The 14,967-nt window shown below is 43.5% G+C and overlaps 1 protein-coding gene across 1 annotated transcript in view; it reads left to right on the plus strand.

Annotated features, from left to right (window-relative positions):
- Nucleotides 1–866: 866 nt before the first annotated feature.
- LOC146176063 (homeobox protein Nkx-2.1-like) overlaps nt 867–14,967 on the plus strand; it is a 38,666-nt gene continuing 24,565 nt past the window's right edge. The window contains exon 1 of the mRNA XM_084582388.1: nt 867–1,296. Coding sequence (XP_084438514.1) covers nt 867–1,296 — 430 coding nt within the window. The remainder of the gene's footprint in view (nt 1,297–14,967) is intronic.

Genomic DNA, 14,967 nt, shown 5'->3' on the forward strand with positions numbered 1-14,967 from the left:
CCCCCCCCCCCCCCCACGGTAGTGCTCGCGCCGCCGTTTGTCTCCAGACCCCGCCCCACTTCGACACCCTTCTGCGGAGCGCGCTACAGATGAACGCACAAAAGCGTTCGATGCGTGGCCCCTCCTTGAAAACGCGTCGCGACAGAGAGGGGGGGGGGGGAGGTTACTGGAGAGGGGAGGAATCTAAAGAAAGTAAAGAACCAGACAGACAAAACCAAAGAAGTCTCAGCCGAACAAAGCTGAAAAAGAGAGAGAGAGTGAAGCTGCGAGAGGAAGAGAGGGAGGAGGCGCGTGGCTGCGACCCCTCGCGCGTCAACGCGGTGGACAGCGGGGCCAGCTAGCCATCCAGGCGAAGCAGTGTGTGCGCGCGCACTCACACACACACGAACACTCACACGTGTTCCACAACAAGAGAAATCGCCACTCAAACCCCTCTAAAGCGCCGAAGAGGGGCCTCTCAGTGCCGAGTGGGAGCCCGTGGCAGCAACGACGTCGACGACGCTGCCGCCGCCGGCGACGACCGCTCCGCTACCAGCGCTGACCGACGACGCTACCCAAGATGGCGGCCACAGCCGCTGAGCAGTCGCTTTCTCCCGGGGAGACCGGAGGAAGAGGAGAGACAGGAGGAAGAGACGAAGCGGCAAGATTTCCCTAAGGGGAACAGCAAGAAGCAGGGCTCCAAGCCTGAGATCCCAACAGGGGGGGTCTCCTCGGCGCGTGCGTCGAGACTAGGGGAGGCGAGGCAGAAAGGAGAAAGATAGGGAGAAGAGAAAAAAAGAAAAGAAAATAGGGAGCATGGGAAAGGCCGGCCGAGCGGAGGCTAGGCAGCGCCAAGGCGCCGGCATGGTTTCGGCCCGCGGCAAGTCATGTCCATGAGTCCCCGGAAAACGGCGCACCACCAGTCGGACGACCAGCGGGAGGACGACGACTCGACAAGCACCTCAGCGCTGCCACCGCTGCACCGGCAAGACCAGCTGCACCAGCACCAGGCGCACAACAGCACTCCGTTCTCGGTGTCCGACATCCTTAGTCCGCTGGACGTGAGCACTGTGCAACAGCTGCAGCACTTTCAGGGAGAGGACTGTGTGACGGCTGCCAGTGGCGCCGGTGGATTCGGAGGACTGATGATGAACAGCCACTACGGCATGCAGCTGGGCTCGCAGGGCTTTCCCGGCAGCCAGTACGGCGCCGGGCCGCCCGACTTGACGGGCCATTACGCCGACCCAATGAGGCAGTCGGCGGCTGCCGCCGCGGCCGCCGGATGGTACAGCACGGCACCGGACCCACGCTTCGCCAGTGAGTACACACTTCGATCTTGGCGCGCGTTCTTGGTATCCATGCGAGGGCAGGCAGGGGAGCTGAAGTGACGAGCGTGACAGTTTGTAGGCGTGACTTCAGAATGCACGTGGGTAAACAGTCTGTAGAGTGACGCAGACAGCGTATATACTATGCGATGTGCAGAACTGCGAGTCATTATCATAATTATCGTCGCTGTCTCGGGGCATGTCTATGTTCTAAATCGTATACTTCAGCGGGGCATAGTGTGCCGGAGCTGCATGGCTTCAGCGCAGTATCTGAGATGGAAGAGCCGATGTCAGTTGAACTGCATAAACAGCGAGCTTTAGAATAGGAGGACTTACAGGTTAGGGGGATAAGGTAATTGCGGGGCGACAATGCGCACGCGCGGATTGCTGCGATGAACAGGCGAAAGGTGCGGCAATCACTCTAGGCATGCACACTCTCGCCCCCCTATTACTCTATCCCCCAAACCTATTCTAAAACTCTCCAATGAATGGCGCCGTGTGCATTTGCTGGTATGGTTGCACGCGTGTGCAAGCTTGACGCAGTGCCTTCGTTAACAACAAGGGACGGAGAAGTCAGAAAGCTCGCAGCCTGAAAGTACAGTGACACGGAAGATGGCCGCACCTCTGCGAGATAAGTAAAGAACTTCGTGCGCGGGATCATCACTATATAGCGAGCAGAGAAATAAACCCTTCGTGACTATTAGGCGCCGTAAATAAACCAATGCTGTGCGTTACACATATAGCGGCGGGACGCCGTTAAAAGAGCCGCTCAATCGTTAAGTATAATTACGCTGGATTGAGGACGCTCTCACCGATTAGTTACTGACCTCCGGATATATATAGTTTCGCTGGGTGTTTTGTAACTGCTTAGAATGTGGACGCAAATATGTTTTCATGGACCGTAAAAGGTGGCTAACTGCAATTAATCATGTCCTTGCGGGCAGAGGCACAACAACCACTGATACTTAACCGGTGCGGAAACAGCGTGACTTTAACGGCCGTTATTATGTGTGGGCTACAACTCATATTTTGTCCTCTGCACATGCATGCAAGGCTCGCACGGGAAAGGGAAGGGGATGTGATGGGTTCGTCTCCCACTGCCAGGCCGGACACCCACCAGTTTTCTCAAATGGGTACAATCGATAACCCGGCCTAGGGCTAGGTTTCCCAGGGTCCATTTCTTGGGAAAGGAGCCTGCGGCCAGAAATTCCAACACGTGGTGGGCTTCCTTACAAAACAGCAAGCCGCTTCCCTCGACTAGAAGTACGTGTGGCAGCTGCACCACGCTGTCACCAAACAAATGATTTGCCATCAGCCGGTGGGGTGTTCAGGCCGGGAGAAATGTAATGGCTAATCGATTTCTCTATTTCTACTGTACCGCATAAAAGCTCTGCCGAATAGTTCCCGAGACTCCCGAATTGCGACCAAGTGACCCAATAGCACGAAAAGAGTGTCGTTATTATGAAAAATTAATCTCGAATTCGTGGGCCCCTTACTGCATGCGATGATGCAGTAAGTGGCTCTCGCGATACCATATTTATCCGGCTAAAGATAAGCGTCTTTGAAACCAGGGATGTTACATGTGTTCATCCTGTAAACTCGGATGTTGCTCTGCATTGCTTTTATGTATGCGGAAGAAGCCTCCAAAACTGCATGTCTTCCAGAAAGAGGTCTCTGTGTGTTGTCGCGGGGACCTACGAGGCTTGCGAACGAATTATCTTTATATGCTCGCTTCTGTTTCTACCTCACCAGACACGAGACCAGAGAGAGAGAGAGAGAGAGAGAGTATGCTACGGATGCCGCTGGAGCTTATCAACATAATTTGATAATTTAAAATTATCTTTAGTAAACGCGACGCTTTCATTGTTGCTTACAAGCTTTCGAAAAAGTCATCTATTGGAAAGACGCTCTTAGAATACAGAAAAGTATATAACCTCTGGACACAAAACACTTGATGCTGCGAGCGCCCATCCGCGAGAGGTCTGACAACAAAACGAACTCGGATGACAACAGACAACTAATCATATACATAAGAAGGGTTTGATCGTCTTAGAGACGCTGTGAAACTTTCCAAGAAAATTTTTAACGCGGCCGCATGACGTCTCGCATTCGCATGTCTGGAATTTCTTATGTGCCGTAAAGATAAGCGTAAGTAGTCATAAAAAACAAAAACTGCACTTGGAACGAAATAATGCGTAAAAGGAAGCACGAATAAAAAGGCCTGCTCCGTTGATTGCAATTTGGACAGTATAGCAATGAACATGCTTTGATTACAAATATGTACCTTAGAAAAGCCGCAGACGGACGTGGAATTTTCAGTTCGCTCTTTTATCTGCTAGTTCCAAACAAGAAACTTAAAATTGCGCATGGGCCGAGCACGTATACTGGCTTTCCGTGCAGGCAGGTGGACGCACTTACATTACGGGCATGAAATGTAAGAGCACGCGATCATTGATTTATTTAAGCCGCTAACACATAGCAATGTGTCAGGGTGAGGATACAAACTAATTTCAGACAATGTCCTTTGATGGACTTCGTATATGCATCATGCAAACGTCTGTTGCATGCGACGACATGCACTGCTTGAGCGATGTTACGTAAGCGCGTATTTCGTTTAAAGCCGCATTGTTACGTATACTTCCATTACTCGCCGCATAAACAGGTTTCTTTGCTCTGAGCTATCACATCACAACAAGGTAGCTCTGATTTCGAAGCAATTTCTGGAGCAGCAATTAGCTAACATTTTTAATTTTCACCACTGTATACTGTGGCACCGCGTTACATCCGTCACTTTCAGGAAATAATCCTGAAATGTAACAAAAAATAAATTGAAATTAAGAGTCGGCTCCTTCAGTTAAGTTTCAGGGAATCGTTGCAAGTAATTCAGTAATGTTCAGGAAATAGCAAGTACACTAACACAAAGTATACCATAACCAGTGAATAGAATATCTGCCGAATAAACAAACGGACTGTTCATAGCATGAGTGTTATAAACGTATCTGTTTAATGTCAGATTAGTTAACAGAACGAAACGCGCATGCACGATAAGAAAGCAATGTTGTTTGCACTGTTTGAGCAATGTTGATCCTAACTTCATGAGCACGTATAAAAAAGCAAAGCTAAAAATGATCGGCTAAATTATTAAAAAAATAGTTTCAACCACTCGCGGTGGCTATTAAAATGCGCAGATTCGATCCATTTTCAAGGTGTGATGCATCAATGCACGGTGTTGCCCGCAGTCAGGTTAAGCCGGTGATCTTTCGCTCAAAGGCCGGCTTCGCCGTTTCACACTTCCAGGAAATACTAACAATAATAAATATTTTCACTGACAATACTAGTTTCATCCAATACAGGACCGTGTTATAAGGTTGAATCATGTTTTTATCCACTCGATATACTGGACTTCACATCACTTTTGTGCGCAATTTAATGTATTTATTTTAGTCGCATCAAGATCGAATTTGGCATCCATAGTCTTTAATGTGCGCAAAATACAATCACACAGGTTTTATTGCAATAAATGACAGCTTTGAGACTGAACACTTTAGATATTTAGGTACCAGCCACTGAAAGCGGTACATAAACTTGCCTCAAAATGGTGGATTCTTAAAGTGAACGACGTTATAATTTGCTCAGTTGTGCAGAGTGGCGGGCTAGAAAAAAAAAAAAAAGGACTTTTTCACAGCTCTGTGATGCTTATAGCTGCCTCATCCAGCAGCGCCACAAGTTGGCATTCGTTTAGCTTTAATCCTGCGAATACTAAGACGTTGAGGAGCATATCCACTTAAGCTTAAAAGGTAGCAAAGCTCATATTTGCTTTCAATTACCCCATCATCCCTACATATGCAGTGTGCACCAAAAGTAAAGAACGCATTGCTTGCGCTGGAATCGAAGGAGGAGGTTTTAGTTTAGTGCATGCACGACCGGCTTTATTACTACTCGGTTTAGAGTACACTCAGCATAGAGTTTCTTACTCTTACTAGAGGGAAAGCTGTGCTGCCGTCTATGGGAGTTTACATGGAGTTTTCGGACGGCCAGTTCAGCCACCATGGGCGTTCAAACCATCATGGGCCGGAGAGCTACCGAGTGCAGAAACTACTACTTTTGGCCAAAACTAATGCAAAGATAAACGTTGGTCTACCGTAAATAACGTCCTAATATTGCATATTGTAACTATAAATTGCAAAAAGAGAGAGAAACAGCATGTCAGTGTGATATTTATCCAATATAAGCGATGGCTCTTTCTCCTATTGGCTTAGTTTTGAGCAGCACAAATAGCAATATTTCACACTTAATAGGCAAAATTTGAAATAAAAACGTTACAAAAATATTTATGGTTGTGCAATCACTGGAGGAAGTTTTGAGAGGCATTTCGGGAAAGAAAAACCATTTATTGGCGACGTCTGCTTTTGCGCCTTCGCTACTATGGCTTTCGCGGTCTATGTACGCACCTTCAGATGATGATGATGATGAAAAAGAAACATTATATTAACGCCACTCCATGCATCCGAGAAAAACCGAATGTCCCGCGACAAGTAGCACACCGGCCCATGATTCTTAGCGCGCCCATGGTGGCTGAAGTGTAGCGCCCTCAGCTTTCCCTCTAGTTAGTGTAAGGAGCTCTATGACACTCAGGCTTTGATTAAGGCCATAGTGGAGGGCTCCGGATAATTTCGATCACCTGGAGTTACTTAACATGCATTGACATCGTAGAGTATATATATATATAGTGTCGTGTTACGTTTCGCTTCCTCCGAAACGCGCGGCCTCCGCGGTCGAGATCGACACCCCTGATCGGTAGAGCGCCATAACTGTATTATAGCCCAGCCATCACCACTGGCAAGAAGGCGGGCTCTGTCTGTCCATTAAAGGCTCGAAACATCAATTTCATACGAACATAATAACACAGCCCAGCGTCAGTTTCGGCACTCCCTGCTCATCTAGTGCTTATCTTTAGAAACATAAATACACATCCCAAGATTTCATTTAACGATGAGCAATATTCACTGCTGGCCAACACTGGTTTTCTATAGTTGCGTCTCAGCGAAAGGAGCAAGGAAGTAGAAAAATAATCATTACTGTTCACTATGAAAAAAAAACAAACACGAAAGCTTCCGATTATTGGTGACATTGCTCAGGAGGATGCGTTGTGAAGTACAACTAAAATTATAATAAAAAAACATCTATGCCTATATATGTATTCTCATTTCAATGGCTATTTCTTCTTTATTTCAGTCGTTCAAATGTTGGCACATTATGTCGGATAAGGATAGCTTGGATACATAAAGTGCAAGCTCGATGGCAGCATTAAGTGACAAAGTGCGCTAATTATTACCGCAGTAAAAGAAACGATAGCTTAAAGCATATCTTTCTCTGCAGCGCGGACGTTAAACTTGCCTTGTTATCCGCGTTATATTATAAGCACGACCTTGCCGTGATCGTCTCGATTACCGCGAAATAGCAATGCAGCGTCATAAGACATCTAAGAACTGAGAAAGCAGACTACGCACACTATGAGCGGCGCGCGACAATGGATAACCTGTGGGTTCTAGAATAGACGGGTGTTCTGCGTAGAAGTAAGCAGCAGGATGCACTGATTTAATGTTTAATATAAAGGAGGCGTAATAGGTAATATGTCAACGTAGACACAATAAAATATCCTTGCAAATTTTAAAGAAACAAGCTGGCCACACTTTGGATTAGCCTGACAATGGTATATGTTGGCCCAAAATCGGCCACGAGCCATATGCTGCAACAGAGCACACGTTTTGTCTAGTTGGTGTAGATTCACGGTGTAAAACAGCGCAAACTTAGAACACAAATGACAAGTAGAAGGGCACATGCAAGCTTTGCTGCTGCGAGTCAGCGAGTGTGGTTGCTTCCTGATTGTCCTCTGTGTCCTGCCGTTTGCGCTGTTATTCACCATGAATCCAGAGCGCGATATGCATATCTTCGCTCATAAATCTCCCAAATTATCGTGCGGAGAAAGTACGTCCATCAATATATATAGGAGAAAATAATGCTTGATCTGTCACTGTTGGGTATAATGATGTATATATAGAGCGATCGAAGTAGTGTGTCTTTAAACACCGTGACAAGGCAACGGGATCCCCTTCAGCAGCAGCAACAAAATGACGCAAATAAAGGTAATGCTCACGTAAAATACAATATTACATAGAGAATTGGGCCAAATCTGATTTCAGTCTCCGAAATTCGATTTCAATATAGAATTTGCCACGACAGAAAGGTGCCCCACGAATAATTGCCAGAACGTTTGTCTATACAGGGCGAATTTTTTTTTAACTGTTTACAAAATTGTATTTTAAAAACTGTGAGACATACGCCTGCGCTATATACGCAGGTTGATTTTGCACTAAGTCAGACGTGATAGGATCTTGATGATTGGATGAATTACCTAGAAAAAAAAAACAAATACAATTTTAGTTATTATTGTTAAGGGCACTATTGCATTGCGAAATTGAAGGTCATGAACACCAAAGTTGAGCTTTGGCATAAAATGTTATCAATCGGCAGTATGGTTCAATATGTAGAATATCACAAATATGCATTTTAAAGCTCCTTGAGTTGGCTTTCCTGCATTGTACATTCAGAAAATCGTGCCTATCGCAGCTCTTCTGCATCAAATACTAACGAAGTTTGTGTATTTCATGATGTATAAGAAGTTAACACTGTTCTCGCGATATTATCACGCTTAACGACTTCATTACATCGATATGCAGTGCGGAAAAGACAACTCAACGAGCTTTCAAATGCCGATTTTTTACATTCTTTATTTCGAACAACAGGGCCGAATAAAAAAAATTAAACAAAAATCAAGCTCACTTTGGACGCTTACCGCAGTGAAGTTTACAATATATTACTTCCCCTTCAACTTACACAAAGGCGATAAGTGAAATTTTAGTCAAATTATCATCTAGTCATCAAGCTGTATAAGGTATATTATTTCCGCTTTGCTGTAAAATCCACCTGCACAGACATCACAGATGTATTTACCACAGTCTTTGAAATACAGGTTCGTAAAAAGTAAGAAAAAAACAACAACATCCGTTATACCCCACCAGCAGCGTGCAGTGGTACAAAGAAAGGCAAATGTTGGCTAGGCTGGTTTTTCACAGGTACCGTGGGATCGGCAGGGAAATCTGTGCGGCTGCATACGAGGACGCTACAGTGAGCACAAGAACTATCCCTCGAACCAAGTACCTGCTCAAAAATTTCATTTTACTTGTGCGACAGCACGGTGTTTTAAAGACTTTGCCAGGGTGCCCTGCAAGCACTTTTCTATGAACGCTATACTCGGGTGATTTTTCTTGTCTAACCGTTTACAGAACTCTGTTTTAAGCCCTACGAGATATAAGGCCGTGCGGTCTGTGCAAGTGAATAGTACAACAAGGGGACACAATGTACGTGGTAAAGTTCAGTGATCAAACTATTAACTAAAATTAACCAATGCATTTTTCTAATTTTGATTTCAAGGGCTGAAGCTGTATTAAGAACATTAAGTCGGCCATGAAAAGAGATGAGGCTAGTTTTTTAATTTCTTTATCGCAATGGATTTCGAAATATTTAACATCTAAAATACGCATATTTTAGCTCGCAAATTTGTCTTCTCGCAATCACGTTGAATGCGTCTACGGCGTAAAATAGACAATCAGCTTCTATATTTGTTGTATTGGAATGTTGTCCCTTAATATCAAAAGTGTAGAAAGTTCACTACCTAATTTATTTAGCTAATCGTTTCATCATTCAGGTCTATGATGTGCGTGTCCGCTGCACAATCCATCTGCAGAGGCCGCACCGACGTGTCTTCTACGGTTTAAAATAACGATCTGTAAAGAGTTAAAAAATATGGCATATACACTATAGGGAACGCACACACTAACGATATTCTCCTCCAAATTAGAGGAAGGAAGCGAGAGGGAAATAAATAGGTGGTAGAGAGGAAGACGTTTTTCCAAGGCTGCGATGTGCATAATGTTCTTTGATGTGGAGTGTTTACGGAGTATATACAATTGCAAGCAGGCCTAGTACAGATGTGGAGTCGATTCGCACTTCCGATAAGTGTTGTAAATGAAGAAAAATGAGATAACTGGTTTGGGGAACAGTGCCTATGCTGAAAGTGCGCTCTTGATATCGTTTAAGAAAATTATGAGGAGATCGCCGGCCGACGTCTCCACTTTTCCTGTCTTTATTATTTGAGGAGTAAACAAAGCATTCGAGCGCTAATGGTGACCTCCTCGCTGGAAAAAAGTAACAGGGAGTGCGAAGTTATTACGCTTTATGCCCAATTTTAACTTTAAAGTAGCTCCAAAAATCAGGTGTATCATTATGAGGCACCTGTTAATTGCGCAGTAACTGCTGGAATATTATAAGATGCAGTTATGCACTGATGCTAATTATTTAAGCTTACGATTCAGGACGAAAGTCTGTCTTCATAGTTTTTTCTGCGTTCTCAGCGAGTACCTAAAACTGCCTTAGAAAGCCAATAGGATGCAGTTTTGAAAAAATTTGATAGACAACTGCGAAATGTTCTAAGATACCTTTTATGAGCACAATAACATAAATGGTCTAAGCTTCCAATGTCTAACAAAAGTTTGCCTCTGAAGATCGAAGTGAGCTCACACACTCTAAAAAAAAAGAGTGTAAAAGGAGGGTAACTTCGGGATTTATGCTATCTGAAACCGCATGGCTTAAATATACCCTGCGCAATCACCCGCACGGAAGACGTTAGTCTCTCTCGCATGACTTTACACCATTTCGTCCCTGCAGCTCAAGCAAAAAAAAGTTTGCCGCTTGTTTCTTTTCTTTTTTTTTTTTTTTTTTTATGATGGTAACCGGTTTAGCTGGGTGCGGCTGTGTTTCTACTTCCCGTCCGATGTCCTTTCAAGAGCTACCACAAAAGGACCCCTCGTTTTTCCCCGGAGGAGGTGGGGAATCGTCGAAAGTTGGGAGCATCTTATCTTCTTACAAAAAGCGGTGCCTCCCCCTTCACCTCCCCCCCCCTGTCTTTTGACTCCTACGCGAGCTTGACCGTGGAGGGAGCAAAGCCGAACTCAGAACAAGGGCGGACAGACAAGTGTGTACGCTGCAAAACAGGGAGAAAGGGGAGGTGAGGGGGGAGTGGTGGTGAGACGAGAAGCGAAGCAGTTGCTTTTTAGTTATGTTGCTTTTATTCTCAACGCAGCGTGCAGCGTCACGTGTTCGTAGTTGCTTGAGCCTGCCTGCGTTCCCTGCGACTCTGCGAGTCCGAAAAGACGACGACGGCGGTTGCCGCACGAGTCAGCGTTCGTGCTCTTTGTCGTTGGTACTCATCTTTGTTTTTAGAAAAGTTCGGTTGCTCTCAGCGATTTTTTCATCGAGTGCGCTCATCGATGCCTCACTATGAAACGACTTCGTGAAAGTGTGAACTTCGGAGAAACGGCGGATGGCTGGTCGTCGCGGTGGTGGTGTTCCAACGGATCCTTGGCGCCAAATTTCAGCCGCGCATGTAAGTGACGTTTTACGTTTCGTTTTACGTGTTTTTCTCTGCTATTTAACTTGGCCTGAACATGTTTTGTTATTGCTTACGTCCGCGACGCTGCTTGTTTGTCTGTGAAACGGCCTCTGAGCCCGACGTCTTGGATCCCAACCTGAGCATACCACTCCCTCAGTTCAGACTGGAGGAGCGGCGCATCCCAAAATTTTCAGATGGTCACTACCTTTTTGCGGGATGTTAATGGTGCATTTTTAGTCGTCTACGACGCTCACAAGCATATCCCGCGGTTGAAAGTGTGCGTCGACGAGCGCTAATGCAGTCCCGGTGATACGCATTGACGTGTTTGCATGCCGCATTATTTTTGCTCGCTGCCTACAATCGATTTTGATCGTCTGTTGTTGCTGCTTTACGGGAACGTTGCCATAAATGCGGGAGAGCATGCAGGGTGATGGGTTAAGTTTACGGTTCTTTTGCCAGCAACCTGTATGTTCGAAGGCAGCGCGCTTGATATCCTAAAGTCACGCTTTCAGAACGCCGATTTAACCCCGCAGTTTTGAGCTGATGGCGTCGAGACCAGAGGTGGGACCGATCCGATTCGTGTACATGTATACTGTCGCAGTGACGCAATGTGCAGGAAAGACATTTCTCACGCTTTTTTTTTTTTTTTTCGCTGCAGGCTCAAGTCCTTCGTCTCGTCTGCGCAAGAACGTAGACTGTCGTTTCTTCAAAGAATTTGAAACTGGTCTCTGCTATCCGTGCTGGTAAGTCCAAAGCATTGTTTCCGTCCAGAAAGGGGCGTTTAAATTGACACGTGCACTTTTGTGACACATTGCTGATCACTGACATCTGCCTCAATGTCAGTGAGGCAGATGGATTCTCGTCGGAGAATATTTATGTCGCGTGCCATGTGTGTGTCTCCTTGCGTGTTGCCATTTTCGCTCATGCCGTGCAATATGGTGCACGCCCAGACAGTGACTTATCAATTGAGTTTCATTGTGTCTGAGGGCGTGTGCGAGTAAATAGTGTTATTTAACTTGCTGATCACTTATGTCAAGAACTGATAATAAATATTGGACTCGATCAAATCACTTAACAAGTGAAAAATCTGGGTTAGCTGGTGATCAGATGTCTTCAGCATTGAAGCAAACCATGTGTCGCCCCTTCTCTGCTTTAAAACTGACTTTCTTTTTGTAATCGGTACATAAAAAGACCAGCGCAAAAAAAAAAAATAATTACGGGGACAAAGGAACAAAAAATGACAGGACGGGCACTGAAATATGTTTTGTGTTCGTTTGTACCTGTTTTCTTTTCTTTTTTTTTCTTTTTTTTCGCTGGTCTTTTAGGGTGTAAGTATGAACCAACTGGCCCAAACAGCTATTTTGATTAAATGTGCTAATTTTCGTTAGCGAGCTAAGGAAAATTTTTATATCACTAATATTTTTCATTTGGGGATTTGCTATAGTTTCTACTCAACTATTTCCATTCTGAACTTTTCAGCCTCCTGACCCATAGAAAGGAGGCTATGCCTGACCAATAAACACATTCTTTTCCTTCTGTAGTTTCTGTTGTCAGACATTGTGTTATACTCATTACTACAATTCACTGGTACTGAGACATTCCCTCATTGAAGTTAATGTGTATTGTCATTGTGCTAGCAGTTTGTCATAAATCTGCTATTCTAGTTTATTTAAGCAGTTATTTCGACTGTAAAGAGGTGGCAGATATTGTTACAGATATATCTAGGAACAGGAGTTGTAGCTTTTAAGCTCATTGTCAAAATATTTGAGTCATTGTTTTGGCATGTGTGGTGCCATTATTTTTATTACTATAGTTATGTATGTACTAGTTACGAGTATCATGCTAATGTTATGAATGATACCTTTGCTGCAGCGTACCTGCCAGTAGGAGGAATACGGTGTAGAAGTGCTGTTACACCTGCTTCTAAAGATCAACCTGCTTTCTTCAGCGCTGGACGACTACTTACGGCAAGATTTGTGTGGTATGTATTTTTCGACATAGCTGTGGCATTGTGGTCTGTTCATTGTTGCTTTATGTCTATCAAAGAGCATATTTTTCTATGCTGAGGAGCAATAGCCCTGGCATTACATTGATTTTGGAACCATTCAGTGCTATTGAGCAAGTTAGCAAGGGAGGAATTTTTTCAGTATGTAATCGATCTGAACATGTTGACTTCTTTTTATTGAGTGAGCTGTTCATGTATGCCTCTTTTCTTTTTTTCTTCAAAACCTAATATTTAAATTGTTTGCACTTGGTTCTCAGCAGTAAGGTTATGTTCTCTGATGGGTGTAATTTTCAACAACTCACATGCTCTTATGTAGCTAGGTATGTCCACAATAGAATGAAACTAAAAATGAAGTACTGCAGGTGATATGTAATAGACGGTATTTTAGCACTTTCAGCTTTATTGTTTCTTTTGTGCTCTTTATATTGTTTTGTGCCATTTGTACTCAGCGTATTTTCCTTGTGTTCCACCACTACCATTTAACAAATATATATATATATATATATATATATATATATATATATATATATATATATATATATATATATATATATGCCCCCATCCCTTATGTCATGTCTATGGGCCTATAAAGGGAGAATGAATGAAATGAAATTTGCAGTACAATTAGAACTGGATTGTGCAGCACAGTGGACATGTCTGTGGTAGAGGATAATGGTTGAATGGCTAATCAACCAAAATTGACTTAACTTTTGCATTTTAATTTTAGGGGACAGTATTATATACCAGAAATGAGGGTCCCCAATATTATAGGTGCGCCCAGTTCTTAAATTTTCTGAAAGAGCAATGTAGTTCAGAATATTGAACAAGGAAAGGCATATTTGAAAACTATTGTCTTGCTTTCCCACATTGCATGTAAAAAATGTTGCTGCACTTGGTATTGTTGCCAGAATCATGTTAGCTTCTTCTGCATCATCAAAAACACAAAATATGTCTATATTATCTGAATAAGAAATGTCAGCAACACCCTTTTTTAGTTATATAATGTGGAAAAACCAACTTACAAAGCTTTTAAAGGAATATTTTTGATGCTCATTATGTTAGACCACATAGATGATTAGGAGGGTTTTAGGCCTAGGCTTACTCATCAATAGCCTTTAATTTTGCAGTTTTCATATTGCCTCTTATAAACAAAAAGAATAGATAATTAAGTCTAATCCTGAAGCTGTACCAGGTACCCAAAGTCACATTGCTGCACAACCCACCGGCAAGGACTGCACGGGTGTCTCTTCATAGTTTATGATTTGCAATCTGTAAAGGTAAAGAACATAATCTTCGAGAAATTTGTTGTAAACACTTTTTAATAATCATTCTTGTATAATATTGGTCAGCATTTACAATTTCATTAGTTAGGCATCTAAAGAGATAAGCAGTTGACAGTTCTGGCAAATTGCAGTTTATGAGAAGTTTTATTCCTGCTGCATGTGCTGCGAGCATTACATGAAGCAGCAATACATAGAATCTCAAGCTTTGTGGTTTGTTCAAGGAATTATAGGGGTATTGAAGTGTATTGTTTTTTGCCTCCTGAGCAAGATAATGTAGTTTTGAAGTGAAACGGCAGTCTCGAGAAGTTTTTGGCATCGGCATAAGCTGATGTGTGGTGTGAAACTAGCAATGAACTTATTTAAAAGTTGCATTTTATTGCCATGCTTTACATAATTCTGCATCTGTGACATCACTGCAGTAATGCACATGTGCAGAAGGTGCTTTGGATGTGCCTTGCTATCATTGCTCTTTTAGCATGAAATGTTCCATCTTTCAGAAGTGGTATCCCGCATTTTATAAGGCATAGCCTCTGTGGTATATTCATGCCTTTTTCCAGGAATGTAAACTGCACTAAAGGCAGAAACAATAGAATGGCCTTAGATATGCCCCTGCAGGAGCAAGCTCTGCAGGAACAAGCTTCATTCGTTATATTCATGAGAAATGACAACGAATGCAAGAACAAAAGAACATTCCCCCCCCCCCAAAAAAAAAAAAAAAAAAAAGAAGCGATTTGCAGTTGTCACTTGTGATGGATGATCAGATGACTAAAGACAGTGTAGTCTCAGGAAAACATTAACACTATAAGCAACATAAGATAATGTCATGAAGGACCAGAGACAGTGTTTTCTAGAAGGGTGAGACCA

The sequence above is a fragment of the Amblyomma maculatum genome, chromosome 10 (genome assembly GCF_055883805.1).
Source record: "Amblyomma maculatum isolate TAMU_Amacu chromosome 10, ASM5588380v1, whole genome shotgun sequence".
Lineage (NCBI taxonomy): Eukaryota > Metazoa > Arthropoda > Arachnida > Ixodida > Ixodidae > Amblyomma > Amblyomma maculatum.